General features: G+C 42.9%; 1 protein-coding gene across 12 annotated transcripts in view; it reads right to left on the minus strand.

The window, feature by feature from the left end:
- Positions 1 to 26,207, minus strand: part of KIAA1217 (KIAA1217 ortholog) — a 349,155-nt gene extending 322,948 nt beyond the window's left edge. For 10 of the 12 annotated variants that reach the window (XM_030940985.1, XM_030940974.1, XM_030940972.1 and 7 more), the window contains exons 1-2: positions 25,727 to 26,207; positions 15,177 to 15,460 (exon numbers count right to left, since the gene is read on the minus strand). In XM_030940985.1, coding sequence (XP_030796845.1) covers positions 15,177 to 15,460; positions 25,727 to 25,796 — 354 coding nt within the window. In that variant the 5' untranslated portion in view covers positions 25,797 to 26,207. Of the gene's footprint in view, positions 1 to 15,176; positions 15,461 to 25,131; positions 25,187 to 25,726 lie in introns of those variants that run through there. The other 2 variants (XM_030940975.1, XM_030940971.1) reach the window with 2 other exon arrangements.
- Between the last annotated feature and the right edge of the window lie 610 nt (positions 26,208 to 26,817).

Raw genomic sequence — 26,817 nt, forward strand, 5'->3', positions numbered from 1 at the left:
AACAGAGTTAATGCATTGCAACTCAGGGCTTAGCCCTCAAAACCCCAGGGCAAACAGATCTCTAGGATGTAGATAAGGCTAATGAAATAGCAACTCTTAAGAAATATCTCCAGTCTGAAGTTTTGGTCTAGAGAAAAACTGTCAAACATGAAAAACATAGAAAAAAACATACACATTTCATAAGTCAAGACCACACTACAAGTATTACCAAAAGATAAGAATACTTGGATTCTTTAATGAAACAATGGATCCCAACTGTGGCGATTCTCTAATGCTAAACCCTTGATCTTTGGCTCTGTGTTTGATTGTAGTTGTTGCTTGTTTTTAGAAATTATCCATTCACATTTTGTCAGCTGTTGCTATGGTGCAGAGGGGGATGGTTAATTTCATGTTTCAACCTGGCCAGGTTATGGTGCCCAGTCGTTGGGTCAAACACCGGTGTAGATGTTGCTGTAAAGGTATTTTTTAGGTGTGATTAGCATTTAAATCATTAGACTTTGAATAAGGCAGATTGCCCATCATAATGTGAGTAGACCTCATTTAATCAGTTGAAGACCTTCAGAGCAAAGACTGAGGTCCCCCAAAGAAAAAGGAATTCTGCTATTGCTTCTGATATTCTGAAGAACTGTAACTAATACAGCTGATACCTCCAACATGTATCTGTCTAGTCTTGTTTTCTGGCATAGGGTCCAGTCCTATTTTATCTCCAATTGTCTAACAGTCATTTTCACTTGGAACAACCCCTGTCGTTTCAGACACAGCTTGTCAAGACCTAAACTCAAGCCATTGTTTAGCATTTAAATAGGATGAGCCACATTTAAGAGAAAAGAAGAATAGACATACAGTACTTGCTGTCAAATTAAGATGGAGGAATATAATTAAGTCCATCAGTTGTTACACTAAATGCCAGTGAACGGAATTTCCCATTAAAAACAGACTACCGAATTAGGCTGAAAAAGCAAAACCAAGTTTTATGTGTATGTAGTTTCTTTTTTTTTTTTTTTTTAAACAGAGTCTTGCTCGGTCACCCAGGCTGGAGTGCAGTGGCATGATCTTGGCTCACTGCAACCACTGCCTCCTGGGTTCAAGCAATTTTCCTGCCTTAAGCTCTGAGTAGCTGGGATTATAGGCATGTGCCACCACACCCAGCGAACTTTTGCATTTTTACTAGAGACAGGGTTTCACCATGTTGGCCAGGCTGGTCTTGAACTCCTGATGTCAGGTGATCTGCCTGCCTTGGCCTCCCAAAGTGTTGGGATTACAGGCTTGAGCCACTGCACCTGGCCAATATGTATGTAGTTTCTAATAAACATGCTCATTACAGGTTGAGTAACTGTTATCCAAAATGCTTGGGACAAGAGGTGTTTCAGGTTTCAGGTTTTTTTTTGGATTTTAGAATATTTGCAGTATATAGCTACTAGTTGAGCATCCCTAATCCAAAAATCCTAAATCTGAAATGCTTCCATGAGCATGACCTTTGAGCATCATGTTGGTGCTCAAAAAGTTTCAGATTTGGGAATATTTCATTTTGGATTTTCAGATTAGGGATACTCAACCTGAATTAATACAGAAACATTGAAAATAAATGATAAGACATACCTGACAGATGCAAACAAATGTAAATCAAGAGTGATAATATTAAAAAAAAAGTTGACAGACACTAAACAGAATGAAGAGGTCATCTGGTAATGTTAAAGACATAACTTATAAAGAAGGTGTGATAGCAACTAGAAACCTGTGAATCAGAAATTCTTAGGAATGAAGGGAGAAAAAGATAAAAATACAATTATATGGGAGACTTCATTATACTTTGCTCAGAAGTGAACAACCTTAAAAAATAAAGACTGAGAAGAAATGAATAATACAAGCAACAAACCCAACACATATGTGTGCGTATGTGTGTGCATAGCATACAGAATAGATAATTGTCCATGACTATCTATGCAATACTTACAAACACTGATTGTATATTTTATTCTAAGAAAAACTTTGTAAACTAATCTTTAAGTGAAATTTAAAAGTAAGAGCTTTATAGATTGCATTCTCTGATCACATCTAACAAAAAAATTATAAATGAGTAATGATAGCTTCAACTTCTTGGAAATTAAATATTAAATTAAATATTCCTGGATCATTCCACACTCAGATCAGACCCAAAGGTTTGTACTGTTTTCAGTAAAGAGATACCTCTTTGGCAGTGCATGCTATGGTTTGGATATTTGTCCCCTCCAAATCCCATGTTGAAATTTCATCCCCAAAGTTGAGGGGGCCTAATGAGAGGTGTTTGAGTTATAGTGGCTGGTGGATCCCTCATGAACGGGATGAATGCTCTCCCTTGGGGGTGAGTGAGTTCTCACTTTCTTAGTTCCTATGAGAACTGGTTGTTAAAAAGAGCCTGGCACCTCCTCATCACTCTTGCATCCTTTCATACAATGTGATCTCTGCAAATAGAGGCTCTCCCCTTTTGGTCATGAGCATCCTAAGGCCCTCACCAGATGCAGAGGCCCAATCTTGAACTTTCCAACCATCAGAATCAAGAGCCAAATAAACCTTTATTCTTTATAAATCACCCAACCTCTGGTATTTTTTACAGTAACACAAATGGACTAAGAGAGGGCAGATGTTGGGTTTTGTACTTTTTATTTTTATTTATTTATTTTATTGAGATGGGGTCTTGCTCCGTCACCCAGGTTGGAGTATGGTGGAATGATCATGACTCACTGCAGCCTTGACTTCCCAGGCTCAAATGATCCTCCCATCTCAGCCTCCTAAGAGCATGTTGCTCAGGCTGGTCTCGAACTCCTGAGCTCAGGCAATTCACCTGCCTCAGCCTCCCAAAGTGCTGGGATTACAGGGATGAGCCACTGTGCCTGGCCTTGTACTTTTTACATAATGTTCAATGCCAACCTCAAAAGGTAGATCCCTAGTAAATAAATAAGCATTTGAATGAATTAATCCAAGAACATACCTGCAGGAAGAATGAATAAATGGCAAAGGCTCAAGCTTCATAAGAAAAGACAGGAAGGATGATTTGGACATTTGCAATATGAGTTCTGCATCTATGCACTGAACTGAATCACATTGGTCTTTTTTAGATCCCTCAATACTGAAAATTTCCATCTAATTTTGTGGCAGTTTCCTCTAGCTGATTACCACTTTCCAGGTGTCTCCTGACACTGCCTAGCTAGACTTTGGTTCTTGCCTTTCCATACTTCCCCACCTACCCCCGGGCACTCCTTAGCAGGTTTTCTAGTATAATCTCATCTTGATTTCTTGCAGAGCTTTCCTTAATATAGCATTGTTCTCAAGATAATGTTCTTTTGCTCTTCCATATCGCTAATTAAAATGAAAGCTAATGCTGAGGTTGGTGGCACCCAATTAAACATGGATCAAAAGCGATATGTTATGAATGATCCCCATTTAGGATTCCTTTGCTCTTTTTCTGCATTCTGGGTGATTAACGTCAACTGTAAGTCAATTTTGCAAGTAAAACTACAACCCCTGAATTTAGTCTTTTTAATTGTTCAGTCTCTGCTGCAAGATGTCCTACTATGTAATAGTCCAAATCTTCTGAGATGACCTTTGAGTCACAATTCAAAGTGTCAGTCCTCAGCCGGGTGCAGTGGCTCACTCCTGTAATCCTGGCACTTTGGGAGGCCAGGGCAGGTAAATTCACTTGAGGTCAGGAGTTTGAGACCATCCTGGCCAGCGTGGTGAAACCCCATCTCTACTAAAAATACAAAAATTATCCAGGCATGGTGGCATGTGCCTGTAGTCCCAGCTGCATGGGAGGCTGAGGCAGGAGGCTGAACCCTGGATGTGGAGGTTGCAGTAAGCTGAGATTGCGCCACTGCACTCCAGCCTGGGTGAGAGAGCCAGAGTCCATCTCAAAAAAAAGAAAAAAAAAGTAAAAAATAAATCAGTCCTCCAGGAATCATATCCAGGCTAACCCCTTCATCTCATCCCTTGAGGAACATCATCTCTCTTAGATATCAACTTCTTCTTTCTGTTCATTTTTTTTTTAACTTTTGTTTTTCATCGTACACAAATGTAAATGACTATTGTTTCTGATCACTGACTGCATCCTGATTGTCTTTAGACATATCTAAGATTATCTGGAATTTCTCTGAGGACAAGAGATGTTTTTCTACTGATTGGATCCTATCATCTTCTTTGCTCACGGGCCTCACACATGCAATATTATAAATTCTCCAGCTATGACTTGTGATTCTGTTATGATACCATACTCCTTTCATGTGCAGTGGTTGCTCTGAAAATGGTTAACATTTTCTCAGTTTTCACTTTCTGTATACTCACCACTATGTATGCAACTGCTTCTTTATTATTTATTTATTTTTGAGACAGTCTCACTCCTTTACCCAGGCTGGAGTGCAGTGGTGCGATCACTGCTCAGTTCACAGCAGCCTTGACCTCTGGGCTTGGATGATCCCAGCTCAGCCTCCCGAGAAGCTGGGACTACAGGCATGCACACCACTGCTTCTTTAGTGCCAAACTCCTTTTCTTCTTCAAATTATTAAAGGCAGATCCAACCAGGACACTGCTACTTCATCCATTCCAGGATGAGCATTAAATCTCATTCACACTTACTGACATGAGGCAGACTGGTCCTCAGTCCAGTCCTTCTTTTCCTTAGCATTTCAGAACATCTTTCTGTTTCATCCCCCATCAGAGAGGTGGCCTGATCTAGAAGTTAAGAGCAAGGCTGCCACACACAGGAAGATAATTGGATTTAAATACTGGTGTTGCCACTTACTGGCTGTGTCCCCTCAGACAAGCCTGAACTGCTTTGTGCCTCAGCTTCCCATTCTGTTAACTATAGTTAATAGTAGTGCCTACCCCACACCTGTAATCCCAGCACTTTGGGAGGCCAAGGTGGGTGAATTACTTGAAGCCAGGAGTTCAGGACCAGCCAGGGCAACCAGGGCAACATGGTGAAACCTCGTCTCTACTAAAAATGCAAAAGTTAGCCAAAAATGCAAAAGTTAGCCAGGAGTGATTGCAGGCACGTGTAATCCCAGGTACTTGGGAGGCTGAGGCAGGAGAATTGCTTGAACCCAGGAGGCAGAAATTGCCGTGAGCCAAGATTGCACCTGCCAAGATGCACTCCAGCCTGGATGAAAGTGCGAGACTCCATCTCAAAAAAAGAAAACGAAAAACAAAACAAATAGTAGTGCCTACCCAACAGAGTTGTAGAGAGGATGGACTATACTACAGGTTCGCCATCCCTAATCTGAAAATTCAAAATCTGAAAAGCTCCAAAATCCGAGATTTTTGAGTATCAACATAACACTCAAAGGCCATGTTGGAGCATTTAGGATTTCAGATTTTCAAATTAGAGATGCTCAACCAGTAAGTATATAATGCAGATATTTCAAAATCCCCCCCCCCCCAAAAAAAATTGAAATCTGAAATATTTCTGGTCCCAAGTATTTCAGATAAAGGATATCAACCTGTAATACATGTAAAGAGAAACAGCACGGCAATTTTAGCTAATGGCAATAATATGTTCTCCTTACAGTCTTTTCCCCCATTATAAATATTTGTTGAGAAAACAGTGCTAAAAAATACTGAGCATGTTACTGGCTTTCTCTGTGTCCTTCATAATTCGTATAAGGATATTTCTTCCCTCTTCCTATTGTGGCTTATGAATTATTTCTTTATTTTTTATTTCTACACGTTTTTGGGGAATAGGTGGTATTTGGTTAAATGAGTAAGTTCTTCAGTGGTGATCTGTGAGATTTCGGTGCTATTACTATTCGCTCTGCACACAGTATACTAGATTTCTTAATTGCTAAAAAAAATTATGTCATTTTCCCCCAAAAGTTTAGGTAAGAAACTGTTCTGAGGTTGGGCGCAGTGGCTCACAACTGTAATCCCAGCACTTTGGGAGGCCAAGGCAGATGTATCACGAGGTCAAGAGTTTGAAACCAGCCTGGCCAATATAGTGAAACCTCGTCTCTACTAAAAATACAAAATATTAGCCAGGCATGGTGGTGGCACCTGTAATCCAGCTACTCGGGAGGCTGGGGCAGGAGACTTGCCTGAACCCAGGAGGCAGAGGTTGCAGTGAACCAAGATTGTGCCATTGCACTCCAGCCTGGGTGACCGTGAGAGACTCTATCTCAAAAGAATAAATAAATAAAATAAAAATAAAAAATAAAAAAAGAAACTGCTCTGTAAACTCATATTCAGTCTTTAGTTCACACAACTAAGTAGCTGCTTCTACTAAACATGGCTATTCTCCTATCATTTCGCCATTGGATTAGAATAAATTAACGCTCTGAAGAGGAAATTCTTAGCTGAGTCTAGTTCCGTTTCTAAACATTTTTACTTATTTATTTATTGACAAAACATGCCTAGTTTTTCAAAACCTACACTTTCTACAACATTAGCCTTTTATCCAGATGTTCACCGTGGCCGAAGGCTGCGACTTACTGAACAGTATATAGTATACATGTATCTTTAGTTCCAATTAGCCTCACTTTTCAGCCTTCACCGGCAGGTATCTTCATAAATATAGATGCATATATGTAAATTTTGAATAGATAGATATAGATCAGAGCCAAGACAAATATGACAGATGCATATCTAATGAATTTGGAGTTTTCCACTCATAACAGAGGGTAATATTTATTCCCCAAGGTATACACTGACTCCCTGAGATCTACAGCATACAGCATAATCCATGCTAGAGTTCTGCAATTTGATTTGATACAATTAAATTCATCAAAAATAAGTCACAAAGACATAGATGCCATTACTTATAGATAGAAATATCTGTTAATATGTATATATTCTGTATAAATGCCAATGATGTCATTGTACAGATAAAGTGCTAGGCATAACAAAATTGATAAAATAATCAATTACATTGGGAGAGCTGATGAAAGAAACTAGAGCCGGAAGATTTTAGTCTTAAGCTAGATTCCACAGCCAAAACCTGAATACAACAAACATCCCGTGGGTACTAAAACCAAGAAGCTACTATGAAGCGAAGTGACATATGCCACTTTCAGGCCAATATGTTTAAGAGCGTGTATACAATCCATCAGCTCTGTCTCTCTGTCATGGTGATCTGGAATCCATGTGTTTAGATGGCATGATTGCAAGAGGGAAGTAGCCAGAATTCCTAAGTCACGGTGAGAATGAGATTTGCGTGCATAAGAAATCAAATGTTTCTGTGTCATACCAGAAAATACCACAAATATTAGTAAATCACAGGGTTAATTTGTTAAGTAGCATAATCTATTATGTTGGTGCAAAAGCAATGGTAAAAACCGCAATTACTTTTGCACCAACCTAATAGACAATCCTGATTAATACATCAGCTTTAAGACATACTTGTCTTTGCAGCTTTCTTATGATAACTTACATTTGTTGTTGTTGTTGTTTTAAGAAGGGGTCTCGTTCTGCTGCCCAGGGTGAAATGCAGTGGTACAATCACAGCTCACTGCAGCCTCAACCTCCCGGGCTCAAATGATCCTCCCACCTTAGCCTCCTAACAGGCATGTGTCATCATGCCCATCTAATTTTTGCATTTTTTGTAGAGTAGGGGCTTTCCCATGTTGCCCAGGCTGGTCTCAAACTCCTGTACTCAAGTGATCCACCTCAGCCTCCCTAGGTATGGAGATTACAGTTGTGAGCCAGCTCTTCTGGTCTCCAGAGCAGTTTCTATACAAACACATTCAAAGGAGGGGACAGTTGAGGAGGGGACCCTAAGGAGGCCTGAGGGGTACTCAGACAGTAGCAAAGCGGTGATCTGATGGGAGAAGCCAGAAAAATGACCTCCTGGCCTCACTGACCCTGTTTCAAATGATCATATTGTTGTTCATTTTCTTATCTCCTTATTTTTGCCCCCTGTAATGTTCATGTTAAAGAATAATCCCAACCGGGTGCGGTGGTTCATGCCTGTAATCCCAGCACTTTGGGAAGCCGAGGCAGGTGGATCATCTGAGGTCAGGAGTTTGAGACCAGCCTGGCCAACATAGTGAAACCCTGTCTCTACTAAAAATACAAAAAATTAGTCATGCATGGCGGCGGGCGCCTGTAATCCCAGCTACTTGGGAGGCTGAGGCAGGAGAATCACTTGAACCCAGGAGGCAGAGGCTGCAGTGAGAAAAGATTGTGCCATTGCACTCCAACCTGGGTGACAGAGTGAGACTCTGTCTCAAAATAATAATAATAAAAATCATCATCATCATCATCATCATCATCATCATCATCCCATATCCCTCTTACTTTTTGTTGGACATGTCAGAATTTTAGGTTAAAATGTATTATTAATTTCTCTTACTGTCTGACCACATCAGATAAAAGAATCCACATAGACTAACTGAAACCACAAAGTAGATTCTATATACTAAGTAAGTTAGGTAGAAATTCTGTGAGTAGCTGGGAGTAAAGACTGAAAAATTAATTTCAGAATGGTTTCTGAGACTAGGAGTAGAAAGTTGGTTTCTGCAGGTGAGAAGCCATCAAACATCTATTCATTAGTGAAGACATAAAAAATAGCATTTCCAAATGCTATTTGGTTACACAGCGACCACAACTGTGAGGGACTGTTGGACTAAAGAGCTTTCTGAACTCAGAATTTTTAAAAGAAGCAACTTTCTTTTTATATAAAATACAGATAGGAATCTATTTTCTGTGGTTATTGGTTATTTAATATGCTCTGGAATGGAGTAAGATTTGCTTTTTCAAAAATTATTATTATTATTATTTTTGAGATGGAGTCTCCCTCTGTCACCCAGGCTGGAGTGCAGTGGTGCGATCTTGACTCACTGCAACCTCTGCCTCCTGGGTTCAAGCAATTCTCCTGCCTCAGCCTCCAGAGTAGTTGGGACTACAGGCGTGCACCACCATGCCCAGATAATTTTTTGTATTTTTCTTTTTTTTTTTAGTAGAGACGGGGTTTCACCGTGTTAGCCAGGATGGTCTCGATATCCTGACCTCGTGATCTGCCCACCTCAGCCTCCCAAAGTGTTGAGATTACAGGTGTGAGTCACCACACTCAGCCAGATTTGCCTTTTTAAAGAAATGGCAATAGAAGTCATGTCTATGGCTCTATTGCTTGACCCAATGTGATGTACATGATGTCAACAAATTTTGGAAAAATTAGAGGTGGAAGAAAACCTTGAAAGAAATCAAGGTCCATAGGCCCGTAATGAATGAGAAGACCATAAACTATTTTTTTTTTTTTTTTTTTTTTTTTTTTTTGAGGCAGAGTCTCGCTCTGTCGCCCGGACTGGAGTGCAGTGGCCGGATCTCAGCTCACTGCAAGCTCCGCCTCTCGGGTTTACGCCATTCTCCTGCCTCAGCCTCCCGAGTAGCTGGGACTACAGGAGCCCACCACCTCGCCCGGCTAGTTTTTGTGTTTTTAGTAGAGACGGGGTTTCACTGTGTTAGCCAGGATGGTCTCGATCTCCTGACCTTGTGATCCACCTGTCTCGGCCTCCCAAAGTGCTGGGATTACAGGCTTGAGCCACCGTGCCCGGCCGAGAAGACCATAAACTGGATTTTTTTTTTTTTTTTTTTTTCTGGAGACCTCCTCTGAGGACAGGAGGAAATTCCGGCCCTGGTTCAAATGTTGGCTTTTTAACTTGGGGGAAAATTACTTAGCCATTCTTAACTTCTTAGTTAAGAAATCTCTTCTTTCTGACTGCTCAAACTGCAATTAATCATTCAATTCTGTGGCCCTCTACCCCTCTCTATCTGTACCATCTATCACATTCTAACTGTATTAGAAATAGTGGCCTATTCCTTCATGCAACAGGTATTTTGGATCTAGCCTAATCTAGGCTGTGTATTCCCTTAAATGCTGAGTTTACAGAGGTGAGAGAAGAAATGGGTGGTAAGACAAGGTTTCTACCTCCAGAAGATTATTCTAGGTGAGAAAAAGAAATGTAAAAAAAAAAAAAAAACGTAATGCAACCTGATTGGATGCTACAGTGTAAGTACTGCAGTACTGCAATGTTATGACCATCTCAGAAGGCGTGACATCTGGGCTAGATCTCAAAAGACTATTCTTTATATGTGAATGCCTATTTCTTTTACTGAATTGAAGACAGGGTTAAGTCTAGTGGTTTCCATTCTTCACCAATACTTTTACCGTGGTACATGCCAAACGAATATATATGGGATGAATAAATAAAATAAATATAAATACTAAGCACTGAATGAAAGAAAAATACCAGTTTCAGTAATAAAGTTATTCTTTAACAATGGAAAAAATTAACCTCTTCAGGCACTCAAATATTTGTTGATAATAAAGTCAAGTGAGGCCATGCGCGGTGGCTCATGCCTGTAATCCCACCACTTTTGGAGGTCAAGGAGAGAGAATCACTTCAGGCCAGGCGTTGAAGACCAGCCTGGGCAACACAGCAAGACCCTGTCCCTACAAATAGTTTTAAAAATTGGCCAGAAGTGGTGGCGTGTGCCTATAGTTGCTACTCAGGAGGCTGAGGTGAGAGGATCGCTTGAGCCCAGGAGTTCAAGGCTGCAGTGAGCTGTGATCACACCACTGAACTCTAAACAAGAGCAAGATCTTGTCTCGAAAAAATAAAAAAGTCAAGTGATTTTAAATACTAATTTTAAAATAAGAGCCTCTGAGACTCTTTTTTGGGACACTACAAACCAGAATATTATCACGCTAAAAGCTGCCAGTGAAACAGTAAAAGATTCCATCATTGTATTTCTCAGTGCTCCATGATGTAGATACTATTGTCTTTTGACAAATGAGGAAACTGAGACAGAGAAAGATTAAGCCATTAAGGTTGGGTGCAGTGGCTCACACCTATAATCCCAACACTGTGGGAGGCTGAGGCGGGCAGATCACTTGAGTTCCAGACCAGCCTGGTCAACATGGTGAAACCCCATTTCTACTAAAAATACAAAAATTAGCTGGGCATGGTGGTGCACACCTGTAATCCCAGCTACTCGGGAGGCTTGAGGCACAAGAATGGCTTGAACCCAGGAGGTGGAGGTTGCAGGGAGCCAAGATTGTACCACTGTACTCCAGCCTGGGTGACTGACAGAGTGAGACTCTGTCTCAAAAAATAAAATAAAATAAAAAATAAAAGAAAGAAAGATTAAGCTATCAGCCCAAATAATACAATTAGCGTATTGTGAAGGCTGGATCCTGATCAGTCCTGCCTGCCTCCAGAACCAAGCCCTTAGCTGCCAGGCAATGCGGCTGTATAGCCTGATTGCCCTGCCCAACTAAGGTTATGCTGACAAGGGTCTTTAACGATCACAGCTACTATTATGCAGACCAGCATTATGTTGCAATAAGGGCCACCCACATTTTTTGAAGACTGTAAAGGGAGTTAAGGTGACCTCTTAGCCTTTCAATAATTTTGACTAAGGAAAACCCTTGACCAACATATTTTTTAAAGACAAACAGAAGTTTTGCAACTGTGAATCTTCCAGTGTTTGAAGTCAGATTTTGAAACATAAGGCATGTTCTCATTCTTCTTATGTTTAATAGCAGGAAATTAGAACCTAGATTTTCAGTCGGGTATGGTGATGCACACCTGTAGTCCCAGTTATCTGGGGGTGGGCGGGGGGTGGGTGCTGGGGCAGGAGGATTCCTTGAGCCGGGGAGGTTGAGGCTGCAGTGAGCCATGATCATGCCACTGCACTCTAGCCTGGACAACAGAGCAAGACCCTGTCTTCCAAAAAAGAAAAAAAAGAAAAGAATCTAGATTTTAAGAGATTTCATGTTAGACGCCAGATACATCATTTTCAACATCTTATTCTCTGTCTTGCTGATTGGCTCTCTTCTTATCAAGGATACTTCTCTGAGAGGAAGCCAGAAAAACAGCTGCCAGAAGAGTATCTTGTATTAAGAGCCTCAGTATCTGGAAGAGAGCATCAGATGTGTGTTATCTGACTTCCTTCTTACAGCTGGCTGTGTAATCTTCCTGCAAAGGAAGCCTGGAATAGTCCATACTGAGAAGGTCCAGGAGGAACAAATGGCATTGCAGAGAGGAAGAGAGGAAAGGGAAAATGGGTAGTAGGAGAAAAAGAATGGAAAAGACAGAAGATGAGATCATGTCTGCAGCAATTTCATAGGCCATGTCTACACTGATCTCTGGTGTTTACAATGCTAGCTGGAGTTCGCTTGCAGAAGTGCAGTGACAGTTTTAGGGGCGTTTGAACCAGAGCAACTCCATCTTAAATAGGAGCTACGTAAAATGAGGCTGAGACCTACTGGGCTACATTCCCAGATGGTTAAAACATTTTACGTCACAGGGTGAGATAGGAAGTCATCACAAGATACAGATCATAAAGCCCCTGCTGATAAAACAAGTCACAGTAAAGACGCCAGCCAAAACCTATGAAAACCAACATGGCCACATGAGTGACCTCTGGCTGTCCTCACTGCTACACCCCTACCAGTGCCATGACAGTTTACAAATGCCATGGCAACGTCAGGAAATTATCCTATATGGTCTAAAAAGGGGAGGCATGAAAATCCACCCCTTGTTTAGCATACCATCAAGAAATAACCACAAAAATGGGCAACCAGCAGTCCTCAGGGCTGCTCTATGGAGTAGCCATTCTTTTATTTCTTTACTTTCCTAATAAACTTGCTTTTGTTGGGCATGGTGGCTCACACCTGTAATCCCAGCACTTTGGGAGGCTGAGGCAAGTAGATCACCTGAGGTCAGGAATTCAAGACCAGCCTGGCCAACATGGTAAAACCCCATCTCTACTAAAAATACAAAAATTAACTGGGTGTAGTGGTGCATACTTGTAATCCCAATTACTCAGGGGCTGAGGCAAGAGAACTACTTGAACCTGAGAGGTGGAGGTTGCAGTGAGCCGAGATCGCGCCACTGTACTCCAGCCTGGGCAACAGAGCGAGACTCCGTCTCAAAAACAAAAACAAAAACAAACAAACAAAAATCTTGCTTTCACTTTACTCTACAGACTCGCCCTGAATTCTTTCTTGTGTGAGATTCAAAACCCTCTCTTGGGGTCAGGACCCCCTTCCCATTAACAAGAGAATAAAAATGTGTACATAGATTCATGCATTAAAATCTCTTCCCTTTTGGAAGGTCAGCTTGGAGTACAAAAGAGGCAGAAAGACAGAATGTGACTTGTTCATCCCACATTATCTAGAGAAGGGACAGCTGGCCAGCCATGGCAGAACTGGCAATGTATGCAACAGCAGATCAGAGCTTGAGAACACCAAAACATATTCATTACTCCTTTCAACCTTAATTACAACTAGGCTCCCCTTGTAATTGTTTTAATCAAAGCCACCATTATTGTAGCAATAGCAATAATTAGGACACCGCAAATAAGAAGAGTAACAATAATCATTATTTTTGACATGGAAAGATATACCATTTTTGATGGGCCAATTTCTATATTTCTCAGCAAAACTGATGCTTTCTTTTTAGAGACAGGATCTGACTTTTGGGCTTCAGTGATCTTCCCACCTCAGCCTCCTGAGAAGCAGGGACTACAGGTGTGTGCCACCACACCCAGCTAATTTTTAAAAATTTTTTTGTTGAGATGGAGTCTCGTTGTGTTACCCAGGCTGGTCTCAAACTCCTGGCCTCAAGTGATCCCCTCGCCTTGGCCTCCCAGAGTGCTGGGATTATAGGCATGAGCCCACGTGCCCAGTCCCTTTTTAAAATTATCAAAGAATTACAGCAGGATTCTTCTTCTTTTCTCTTTGTCTGGGTTTACTGACTGTTGGAAGTGTGAAGTAAAAGCAAACATGAAGTCCATAAAGCACGTTTCACATTTTTAGCCACTCAGATAATGATTCCCTAGAAGAGAAGGTTGAATTTAAGTAAGAATATGAGATGGAGAATAAAGCATAGATTTCAATTATTTGGGCTGATGCCAATCCCCATTTCCATGGATAATCAAAGGCTGAGTGCGTTAGACATAATTTTTGCACCTAACTGGGAAGACGGCAGAGTTAAAACACTGAGCTTGTCTCCCTCATGTGGAAATCAGTATCATCCTGCCCTTCTTCCCACCCCCACCCATCACACTTATGGTTAAGTGCTTTCTGCTTCCTTCCCTACGTTCTCCATACTCAAAGGTCAATCTGATAACACACCAGTGAGGTCAGTAGAGGAGGCCTCATATCTCCTGTGGCCCCAAACCTGCTCTATCTGCTAAAAGTCATTGCACACAGCCAAGAAACAAAAACATCCCTAGCCACAGTTGGGTAATGTCTATGTGGCTGTCAAAATAACCAGAGGAAACAGGTAGGTGAAGACAGAAAGCTAGAACGAAGCAAGGCATGCAGAAGGAGCACATCTGTGATTCAAAAGAAAAAAACATGTTAGGCACAGTGGTTCATGCCTGTAATTCTAGTACTTTGGGAGGCAGAGGCATGAGGATCGCCTGAGGCCAGGAGTTCAAGACCAGCCTGGTCAATAGAGCAAGACCCCCATCTCCACTACCAAAAATAAAAAACTAGCCCGGGCATGGTGCTGCATGTCTGTAGTCCCAGCTAGTCAGGAGGCTGAGGTGAGAGGATCTTGAGTGCAGGAATTCTAGGCTGCAATGAGCTACGATCACACTACTGCACTCCAGCCTGAGCAATAGGGTAAGAACCCATCCAAAAAAAAAAAAAAAAAAAAAAAAAGAAGAGCAGAAACAAAACCCTCATGTCAGTTTTTTAAGGAAAAGGAGTTACCACAAGTCTATATCTGTAAGATCTATTTTACCCTGAAAAAAATTTATGTATTTGTGTATTCATTCATTCACTACTTCATTCATTCACAGTGCTAAGCACGCCGTGCTTTCAGGGTACACAGAGTTGGTACCATGCTTTCCTCAGTGAGGTAATACCCCTTCATTACCTGCACTTAGATGCGTTTAGATGTGTTTGTGGTTGAACATGGGAACGCTCTTTTGGGGAACTGCATACCGTCTAGGCCCTTCCTCTCTGGCCTGGCCTCCTGTTCTCTTGCTATATTGGCAAAGAAGACTGAGCTTGCAGGCAGAAGTTTTCTACACCACCCGGCTTCCTCCTCCCAAGTCCCCAAAGAGATCCGGAACAAGTAAATAGTATGCACTGTCCACTAAGCTATCCTTTACCTTTCACAGTGAAGGTAAGTTTACTTTCGTTGATGTTCATTAAAGAGCGAGCTACCCAAGGAGAAATGAGAGCATATTCGTACCTGGTCTCTCAGCCTCTCTTGGTGACCCATGATTGCAGAGGCGTGGTGGGGATACTTCTGCTTCAGATGTTCTAGGAACGCTTCTCTCTTCCGATCCATCTCAGATGTTTGCATTCCCAGTATTTCCTTGGAACTTCGGGGCCCCCCTAAGGTGTGTCTCCTTGGGATATTGCGGGAAGACTTGGAAACTGAACCACGACTGTTTCCATTAGAAAGGCGTTCCTTGGTTCTGCGGCATTCTGCATCTTCTAGTGATGTTACATGCAGATTGCCTTTCCCTTGTTCTGAAAGACAAAAAAATTCAGTTCACAATTAATGATTTCCCACTAGAAGTCTCATTTGCAGAACACCAGGAGAGTTTGCGGCAGTTGTTGATGTATGAATGTTAACTTCGCAAATCTTTTTTCTTTCTGTTTCTTTTTCTGCTTTGCAGCAGTCTGGGGAAAAAAAATCCACAATCAAAGAAATACGAAAAGTCATACTTTAGAAATAAAGATATTCACTGGGCATGGTGGCTCCTGCCTGTAACGCCAGTCCTTTGGGAGGCTAAGGCAGGAGAATCACTTGAGCCCAAGAGTTCAAGACCAGCCTGGTTCACATGGTGGACCCCTATCTCTACAAAAAATTAAAATTAGCCAGGAGTAGTGGTGCACGCCTGTAGGTCCCAGCTTATCGGGCGGCTGAGGCAAGACAACTGCTTGAGTCCAAGAGGTTGAGGCTGCAGTGTGCTATGATCGTGCCACTACATTCCAGCCTGAGTAGGTGACAGTTGTGAGACCCTGTCTCAAAACATAAAAACAAGAAAACCCAAAAGAACACTTGGTTAGGTTACTTGTGTGCAGGCAGTTGGGTTATTCCTTATCCTTGTCTGTAATTATAGAAAGAGTTAACTCTGTCTGGGCGCAGTGGCTCACGCCTGTAATCCCAGCACTTTGGGAAGCTGAGGCGGGCGGATCACAAGGTCAGGAGATCGAGACCATCCTGGCTAACACAGTGAAACTCCATCTCTACTAAAAATATAAACAAAAAGAAAAAAAAAATAGCCGGGCGTGGTGGCAGGTGCCTATAGTCCCAGCTACTCGGGAGGCTAAGGCAGGAGAATGGCGTGAACCCAGGAGGCGGAGCTTGCAGTGAGCCGAGATCTCACCACTGCACTCCAGCCTGGGCGACAGAGCGAGACTCCATCTCGAAATAAATAAATAAATAAAATAAAGAAAGAATTAACTCCAGTGATTCTGATTATTTCTGTATTTTAAATAACAGTTTCATTCTGGTAACAGGATTGTTATATAAGCTCAATCAGATTTCTGAAACATTTGCTTCATTACCAAGAAAAAAACTAGCTATCACCCTGTACTTAAGTAATTATTGACACATGTGAACCATTTGACAATTTTATTTTCTCTTATTGGCATAAACCAAGCAAGCATAAGAATATCATCAGAAGTAACAATCGAGGGGTTATAAAGTAAAGGCTTAGACAAATGAAAAGGAAGAGCAATGGTATGTCCTGATAGCCTGGACCTAAGACATCCTGCCTTCTGAGCTGGCTTTGAAGGGACAAGTTGGTTTCTGTTAAGAAGAGATCAACTAAGCCATGCGATGTCAACGCTGAGAGTGGGGAGCAGGTAAAGGGAATCTCCATTCATCCTTGATGGTTGGGAGATGGGATGTCAGGTTTGAATATTCCAGTTAGCTGAGAAAAGAGAGTTACATTTTTAAAAAAACAATTAGGGAGAAAAAGTAAAACATTCAGAAGCACTTCAGGAGTTAGACAGGCTCTCTTCATGAAGTCAGGCTCTTCACGAAGAACAGTTCTTATCATAAAGTATTGCTGATACAGGCAGAATAATGTTTCCCTGTCCATTGAATCCCCTGGAAAAAGTACTAGGCTGGATCTCAGGAATCTTGGCTTTAATCTGACATTTAGAACAAATGATGTGACCTCTCTCAGTCTCATTCTCTAAATAAAGATGATTGAACATTAGATATACAAAGAGCCTTCTACCTCTAAATCTTTTAAAACTATTCTAATTGTGTTTTTTTTAAATAAGTGTCCAATAGAAGCATATTTGCCAATTATTTATCTTTACAAGTTAAGTGCAGAAAAATACAGATTCAATATTTGGGAGTTCTGCTCAGTTGAATGCCAGATAAACAGAAAACCAATCCTTCACGCTAGTTTTGCAAAGCAACAGGTGTTGAGAGTTTAGGCATAAATCAGTTTCCAGAAAGCAATGCCACCAACACTCTTTCCCTTGTCTTTGCCTGGAAAGATCTGTGTATAGAACTCTAGGTATAGATGCCCTTTGGTTGGGCAGGGAAAATATTTTAATCTCAGGCTGGTTTTCCTGTTCCAGTCTTCTAACCCTTGATGTGTGTTCTGGGAATAATTCTTCTTGTTTACCCTTCAATTCTCATTACATTGCTAATTATAGCATCTCCATCAGACACTGATGGGGAACAGGAGGAAAAGCACAGCCAAGTTAGTCAATTCTTCTACTTTTCATTAGTTTCAGCAGTAAGTTTACAAGGAGAAGAAGATGGAACTATTGGGTTAAAAGATAGGGCTAAACTGTCATTTCATTTACTTAGGTTACCCTTCTAACACTTAGACTCACATCATGGCTACCTTTTAAATGATCTCTTCCTTAATGATATAAAAATAACAGGATCTATTGAACAAAGCTAGATGCAGGAAATGCTGTCTCTCAGGTTGATAAATACCTGTGCAATCTGAAGAGGTATAGCTTTATCTTTTGAGTGTTGTGCATGTGTTTCACATCAGCCAAAATTGTTGTATACTTGATATAACACTCTCGCCTTTGTTTTGTTTTGGTTTGGTTTGGTTTTGAGACAGGGTCTTGCTCTGTCAGGCTGGAATGCAGTAGCATGATCATGGCTCACTGCAGCCTTGACCTCCTGGGTGCAAGCAATCCTCTTGCCTCAGCCTCCTGACTAGCTGGGACCACAGATGTGTGCCACCACACCTGGCTATTCTTTTATTTTTATGTATTTTATTTTATTTTTTACCTTTTTTTTTTTTTTTTTTTTTTTTTTGACACAGAGTCTCACTCCATCACTAAGGTTGGAGTGCAGTGGTGCGATCTCAGCTCACTGCAACCTCTACCTACTGAGTTCGAGTGATTCTTGTGCCTCAGCCTCCCGAGTGGCTGGGATTACAGCCGTGCGCAACCATGCCCGGCTAATTTTTGTATTTTTAATAGAAACGGGGTTTCACCATGTTGGCCAGGCTGGTCTCGAACCCCTGACCTCAAGTGATCCACCTGCCTCAGCTTCCCAAAGTGCCAGGATTACAAGCATGAGCCATCACACCTAGCAACACTATTGACTTTTAAGTGGAGTTTGAAGATTAGTTTTGACATTATTAAGAAAATATATTTTAAGTTATCCAGGACAGCTAGATGAATTAACAGGATTGAGCCTCTGGAAGGGTGATTTCTTATGCAAGTATAACACACGTCTGTCCACATGCACATATACAGCCAGCCATACAGATAAACATCCATGCATGTCCAATGGCAACAACAGGGCAGAAAGTCGCATCCTGCCTTACTATGCCACACAGGCTCATATGATCTATTCTGTTTCATCCAAAGAGCATCAGAAGAAGTCTAGACAGCCAGGACAATAAACCCTCTTTCTTTTTTGAAATCAGTTGGGAACGAGCTAGAAGGGGAGAGTTTTGGGGGTCAGAGCCAATCTTCTGTCCACATTAATCTTTGAGCAGCCCTGATTTACTGGACTAGACTCATCAAACTTCTGTTTTTTCCTAGCACTTTTCACCTCATGTTGCTTTTCTGTTTTTTCTTTCTTGTGGATTTTTCTAAAATATCTCCAGTTGCTTAACAAGGATTGATGTGATTTGGAGGAAAGGTACAAACAGCATCAACCATTAGCAAGGCTGGAAGGGTCAATGCAGCCACTTGGCAAACATCAGATTGCCTTCAGAGCTCACTTCTTCCTTTAGTCTCAATTTCCTGCCTTGTGCCTTCCACCCAATGCCCAATGCTCTAGCATCCTGTCTGCCTCCCCTCCTACCTCGAGGCACCTGCTCTACCATCACCAGCACTCACAGCCACCTAACGCCACTTTCCACACAAAGCCACTTTACCCACATCCGTCATCTGAGCCTTTTCCTCAACAAGGCTAAGCTCTTGGAAGAGTCAAGTCCCACACCTGAGGGAGAAGCCACAACTCTGCCATTCCAGCCATTTAAGGAGAATGTGGTCTTTTCAGCAGAGAAAAACTAAGAACGATTACAAACAAGAGAGGGAGCAGGCAGAGGACATTTGTCACAATTCCATAGCCATGTTGTCACAGATCTGAGCCTGGCCAACTCCTCATTATCCACATGAATAGAGAAAAGCTCAAGTGTGGATTATCCAAGCCATCAAAACAGAAATACAATTCGATTTCTTGTTTGGAATGCGCTTTGGTGTTAACATTTAACTATGGGTGTGTCTAGCTGTTTGCTATTCTGGGAATCCTTGTCGAACAAAATAATGAAGCTGTAGCATGAAGGCAAGGCTTGAGCTTGCTGAAAGGCAGTCCTGTTTCCCTTTCCTGCCCCTCCCAGCCTCTGCAGAGCCCAGGGCAACTCCTCCTGGGAGCTCACTTCAAGCAGGGCAAAGAGCAACATATGAGCTTAAAGCCGAGCAAAATCCCTGTAACATTCCCTGGAGAAGTGAGGACAAGGCAGACAGAAACACTAGACGGACACTTCAGGAATCCAAGGGGCTCCCAGACTAGGATTTGGCATTCTGGAAAGAAAGCATGGAAAGTAGGGGCTGAGGTAGACACCAAACACGCAGAGGCTCTGGGAAGATGGGGCATCCTCAAGGAGAAAGCCTCAATGCAAGTCCCACAGGCAGGCAACTACAGGAGCTGCCAAGGCCAGCTTCTTCGCCACAACTCAGGTTACTCTGGCTGGGTCAGCTGACCTGCAGCAAGGGATTTGGGGCCTTGCATCACTCAGGCATTCCACACCCGCTCCAGAGCCAGCAACAGTGCTGACGGCTTCCCTGAGATCCTCTTCCTGGGTCAAGATTAGGTAGGCCACAGACTCTGAGGGAAGGCATCCTCCCTTCTTTCTGGTGGCTTCTGGTTAGCTGTCTCCTTCTCAAGTGTGCTGAGAAGCTCTCTTGTCACAGGGAGCATCATGGGGAGTTGCTGTTTGGTCTGGAGACAGCCCTATGTGTTCAACCAGAATGCTCTTCTGCTGCACACACAGGTAGACCACATTTTCCAGTCACCTCCATCTCACTGGGGCCTTGAATTAATTCCAGTCAATGCATTGTGGGCAGAAGCCATGTGGGCCACCTTCGGTCAGGGCCCCTGGACCTCCTGAATAACTTTGCATGTTCTCTCTCTCTTTACTCTTTGGCCAGTCGAATACAAAGAATCCATAGAGCAGAACCCTCCAAGGCCGTGGGGGATGGCAGAGTGACAAGGCAGGAGGAGCCTCAGCAGCCACCTAGGAAATCCACCTGGCCACAGAAATCACACTGTGCTGTGTGTGAGTGAGCAATTAACCTTCATCATCCAAAGCCACCAAGATTAGAGGGTGGTTACAACAATTAGCCTATCTGATTAATACACATAATTGGTTAGCAGGCCGCAGGATCCTACAGCCTCCCTCAGTTTTCAAGCTCCCTTGTGTTTTTGTTTGTTTGTTTTTAGAAACAGGGTCTTGCTCTGTCACCCAGGCTGGAATGCAGTCATGCAATCATGGCTCACTGCAGCCTCGAACTCCTGGGCTCAAGTGATCCTCCTGCCTCAGAATCTGGAGTGACGGGGACTACAGGTGCATACCATCATGCATGGCTACTTTAAAAAATTTTTTTTGTAGAGATGGGGTCTCACTATATTGCCCAGGCTGGTCTGGGACTCCTGGCCACAAGTGATCCTCCTGCCTCAGCATCCCAAAGTGATGGGGTTAGCTGCCTTGTTACTATCATAACATATACACAAAGCAGCACAGAAATTACAGCTGAAACCCGGTCATTATACTCCTCTACAGCACCTTAAAATTTTGTCAATGATGAAGAGGATTTCTGGTATAGATCTTAGACAAAGTAGACACAGGACCTTCTCCTCCCAGAACAGCATTCTGTGTCAAGCACTGATTGATTCATTCATTCATTCATACAAATATTTATTGACTGCCTGCTCCTACACCGAAAGGAGTTAGGAGATAGAGTGTGAAGTAGATCAAGTCAGACTTAATTCCCTCATAGAGGAGTCCACATTTGAAATAGAGAGGCCAACCACAAACAAATCATATAGATTCTAAATGTCACCTAACAATAAATGCTTTGAAGAATGAAATGGGATAAGGGTACAGAGACCGAGGGGGCTGTTTTAGAGGAGGTTTCTTCATATCTGATTCCCCAGGCTTGCACTCGATGGGAGGCTGCCAATCAGAGTGTGGGGAAGGCAAGCAGGTGGGCTGATAGCACTTCACCTGCATAGAGGTTTCAAGACCTTAGGAACCAGAGCAAAAGCACACACGTCAGGACTGCTGTGGACAGAGTCATCCCAAGGAATGCCTATTCCCCAGGGTCACACTGAAGAGCCCATGGCCTTCAAAGGGAGTATGATAGAGTTAGAGTCAGGTTCCACCAGTAATTGTTGAATGCCTACTCTGCAAAGCACACTACGCGCTACACTTCCCCATTGTTATTTACCTGGTAGCCGAGTTATTCAGCAGTGGAAGCTTCATCGATTCGAGCTCTTCTTAGGGTGATCATATATACCCCAGTTTGCCAAAACAGCCCTGGGTTACAACTGTTGTCCCAGTAAAATTATTTGTAGTGTTCCCTTTCACTCTCAAAAGGATCTCATTTGGACAATAAGTTACATGATCACCCCAGGGATCCTTATCTATAGCAGGATAATAAACTCGAAGTCCCGAAGTGGTATAATTAGCCTTTCATTGAACAAATGTTTACTGAGTGCCTTCTGAGGTGCCTGGTGCTCTGTTAGGTTGCCCGGTGCTCTGTCAGGTGCTGGAAATGCAAATGTGAATAAAGAAGACATGGTCCCTGCTGTGGAATATCACATTGTCATTGGGTAAAACAGATACACAGGCAGACACGAGAGAGTGCAATGATAGAAATGGACGTCATGGGTGATGTCAGCGTCAGAGATATTGCTCTCCCTGACAGCACTCGTGCTCCCGGGAGAACTAAAAATGAAGCCATGCTTCTCTACAGCATCCTATTCACCCAGAACTGAACAGGATTTAAAAAACGAACTTGGATTTTTATTCTCTTTTGCCATTTTTTCCAGCCCTTCCTTCCAATCTCCCTGACCTCTAGATGCTGGAGTGCCTCAGGAGGCATCCCTTTGGACTTTTTCTTCTGCACACAGATTCGATCCTACGGGATCTCTCATTTCTCAGTCTTCCTTCAGCTCTAGTCATTAATATCCAAATTGCAATCAACATCTCCACTTGGATCCCTGATAAACTTCTCAATCCTAATCTATCAAAAGATGTTCTGCTCTTCAGACCCTCAAACCATAAACACCCTCTCATCCATTCTTCGTAAATGCTCCCCCACTTAGGCAAACGGCAACTCCATTCTCTCAGCTGCTTACACCAAAATTTTGGAAGTTGTCTCTGACTCCTCTTTTTCTCTTACATCCCACGTTGAATCCTTTAGCAATTGCTTTTGTCTTGTTTGTCTTTTCTTTTCTTTTCTCCTCTCCTCTACTCCCCTCTCTTCTTTTCTGTTCTTTCCCCTTCCTTCTCCTTCTCTCTCTCTTTCTCTCTCTCTTTCTTGCAGAGTCCTACACTGTTACCCAGGCTGGAGTGCAGTGGTGCAATCATGGCTAACTGCAGTTCCAACCTCCTGGCTCAAGTGATCCTCCTGCCTCAGCCTCCCAAGTAGCTGGGACTACAGGCATGTGCCACTATGCTTAGCTAATTTATTTTCTAGAGATGGGGGTCTCACTGTGCTGCCCAGGCTAGAGGAGATGCTTTGGGCATTACCTTCAATACACACCTAGAATCTGCTTGCTTATTGCCACCTGCTAATCACCACCTGGTCCAAGCTAGCCCTGGTTCTTGCCTCCTTGACTATAGAAGCTTCCTAAAGGCCTCCCTGTCCTTCCCTCAACCCTACTTGTGTTGTGCTCAATACAGCACCCAGTATTACCCCCATTTAAAAAGACAAATCCCTTTGTAACTCACCTAGGCAACATAGCAAGACTCCTTCTCTAAAATAAAATAAAATAAGATAAAATACAATAAAATAAGATAAGATAAAATAAAATAAACCACGCATGGTGGCATGTCCCGGTAGTCCCAGCTATTTGGAGGCTAAGGCCAGAGGATTGCTTGAGCCCAAGAGTTCAAGGCTGCAGTGAGCTATGATCATACCACTGCACTCCAGTCTGGGTGACAAACGAGACCCTATCTCTCTAAAAAATAAGAGCAGTCCCACCTGCCAGGAGATTCCCACCTCTTTCAAAATCAAAGCTCTAGTCCTTATGATGGTTTCATGGGCCCTAGGTGATTTGGCCTGGGATTACCTTTCAACCTGTTTACCTCCCATCCTTCTCCCATGTTCTTGTGTTCTTGTTGTTCTTTGAATACATTAGATTCCTGCTATTGCTTCTCTCATCTTTGCTCAAATATCACTTCAGTGAAGCTCTTTCTAATAATCCTATTTACAGTTTCACTCCCTGTTCCTTTTCCTGTTTTATTTTTCTCCATAACCTTATTTCCATCAAATAGGGTTGCCAGATAAAATACAGGACTGCTCAGTTAAATGTGCACTTCACATAAATAATGGATTAGTATTTTTAGCATAAGTATATCCCAAATATGACACAGGATATACTTATACTAAAAAAAAATTCACTGTTTACCTGAAATTCAAATTTACTTGTATTTTTATTTGCTAAATTCAGCAACTCTGCCATCTAACATGCTATATATTTTATTTATTTGTTCATTGTCTGTCTCCACCAGCTCCCCACCCCCGAAACTTGGTCCTTACACTGTAAGTTCAATGAAGGCAAGTATTTTTAGTCTGCTTTGTTCACCACTGGATGTCTGGCAGCTAAAACAGTGACGTCTACATAACAGATGCTCAATATTCACTGAATGAATGAATGAGTGAGCAAAGGAGCACGCTCTCTCAGCCTGACCATCCTAGCCTCTGAAGCCTCTGAATTGCCGTGATTGTTGGAACGTCATTTCTTAAATGGATCCCTTTCTAACAGCCCCTCTAGAATCTGGGTCATTTCTTTCAGGACAGGCCCAGAAGCTGAATTCCTGAAGTAAGATCCTGTCCTAGAAAATGGAGGGGTTGCGGGGCTCAGGGGGACAAGGTAGCCTTATCTTCCACTGGATGCCACTGACCCCGGTGGCCTCAAGGAGAGTGCTGTGCTTTGGCAGTATGAACGCAGACATCTCGACAGATGACTGTTCAGACTCAGGGATTCTCCAGCCATTACAAAACTTCAAGTTTTCTACATTTCACTGGGGGATTTCTATCTCTTGTCATTGTAAGTTCTCCTGTCTGGCTTAGCTTTGCATTTTCAGTGAGGATGAGTCATGTGCTACTTCCCTTTTACATTTTCATAAAACACACACCTTTTCCCCTGTGCATAATCCCTCCTCCCACGCACAGCACTGCACTCCCGCACTTCTTTTTATTGTGTACTGGCCCCTGCATGAACCTGAGGGAGGGTGGGTCGGGCGGTCCAGGGCTGTGTGGTTTATGAACATGCTGCCTATAGGATTCCATAGAATCAGTTGTTGGCATCCCAGGCGTCAGATGCCAGAGATCAGGGACCTCCTCTGGCTACCCAATCCCGCTGCAAAATTTCTTTGGAACAACATAAGCTTCTGGAAATTCCCTACGGAAAGACAAGTCTATTATAAACACAATGAAAGGGAAACTGCCTGGAGAAAACTTACCAAAATTGTCCAACAACTCCCAAGTTTTGAATTAAAACATAAAAGAAGATCCAGAGTTCTATCTATCACCCAGATGCTCAAGCCCTCCCCTGCTGCTCGGATCTGTAAAATAAAACATGCCTGGTTTCTGTGATTTAACTCTAAAATACTGCACAAACTTTGCAGCCAGCATGCATCTGCCACATGGAACCCTCCAACCAATGAATGGAAGCTGCCGTCCTGGAGACAGTTTCACAAAAACAGCTCCTTTCTCCCATGGCTGGAGCCCCGGGAGGAAATGATTAGGAGCTGCTTAGTGATTTATTTGTCATTGCTTAGAGATACAGCGCATGCTGATGGCTCACTGTGCTACAAATGTGACATCACCCCACCACCTCTTTTGCTGCTTAAGAAAATCGTGCCAGAGATAAAGTCAAGCCTAAGAAATCACAGTTCTCTATTCTCTACCCAGTTTGGAAAACGTACCATCTCAAGAATTTTCCTTTTTTTTTTTTTTTTTCTTTGCCAGGTCCCAGGGCTGCAGTTTATTAAAAGCAGCAAGCGGCAAGGGGCACGCGTCCCTGTAACTCCATCTTTGAATGGGTCTGTTACTTACCCTGCATCTGTCTTCTGTCTGCTGAGTAAGGAGGGCACGGCTCACATTTCTGGCTTTCATTTTCTTCCATTGTCTCTGCCTGCCGCAAAAGCTCCTTGCTCTCTGGAAACTTCAGAGCGCAGTTCTAAAAGCTCCCAGAAAGCGCCTGGGAGGGGGCCCGGGGCTGGGGAGGAGGGGACGGTGCGAAACCCCACCCCAAACTATTTTCCACTCCGGTGCAAAGTCTCCCTCGCCCGAGAAAACTGCATTCCAGCGCCGGGCCTCTTGGATCTCCCCAACCCCTGGCCCTCCGTCCCTAGGGTCTGTCCTTCCGTCCGTCCGTCCGTCCGCAGGCGCGCTCCCCGGGGACTGGGGGCTGGGCTCTGCCAGGGCAGGGCGATGCCGGGGGTTGGGCGCGAGGGGGGAGGCCCCAACAGGTGACGGCCTCTCCTACCCACAGCTTGGCCTGCCTGGATCCACCGCTGCAAACCACCGAGGCTCTGCAGCCGAGGAAGGAAAACATTTCACACATGATTAAGGCCGGGAGCCTTCGCTGGGAGCCAGTGCCCTCATCTCTTCAATCTCAGAGGGAGAGTGAGCCTCCCAAATCGGGTGATCCACATATTAAGAAACAGCAAACTCTCGAACCTCCCAAATTTCAGTGAACTCCCTTAAAAAAAAATCCCAAACAATTTGAAAGAAAGGGTCTATGCTGAGTGCTGCAAGTAAGCACTTTCCTGCACTAACTTTTTAGGGCCCGATTAACATCTATGAAGAGGTCTAGCGTCATTTGCACACAGTCGATTTCAATCACTCAATCTGGACTTTTTAAAAAAAAGTTCTACTTACTTGCCTCACTTTCTCAGACTCCTCCCTGCCCCAACGCACTTAGAAACACACACACACTCACACACACACTCAGCCCTTGATCACAAATCTGAAAGGTAAACTAGTAAAGTCAACCTTCTGAAGCTCTCCCAGTTAACAACTTCAAAACATCTGAAAGACAGTGAAAATGCATTTCTTTGGATGGGCAGAGTTACAGCCAACATACTTCTTCTCCTGTTAAACCACCTACAAATATTTATTTTGTTCTTTACCCAGTCCTTGAA

This window comes from Rhinopithecus roxellana, chromosome 11 (assembly GCF_007565055.1).
Source record: "Rhinopithecus roxellana isolate Shanxi Qingling chromosome 11, ASM756505v1, whole genome shotgun sequence".
NCBI classification, from domain to species: domain Eukaryota; kingdom Metazoa; phylum Chordata; class Mammalia; order Primates; family Cercopithecidae; genus Rhinopithecus; species Rhinopithecus roxellana.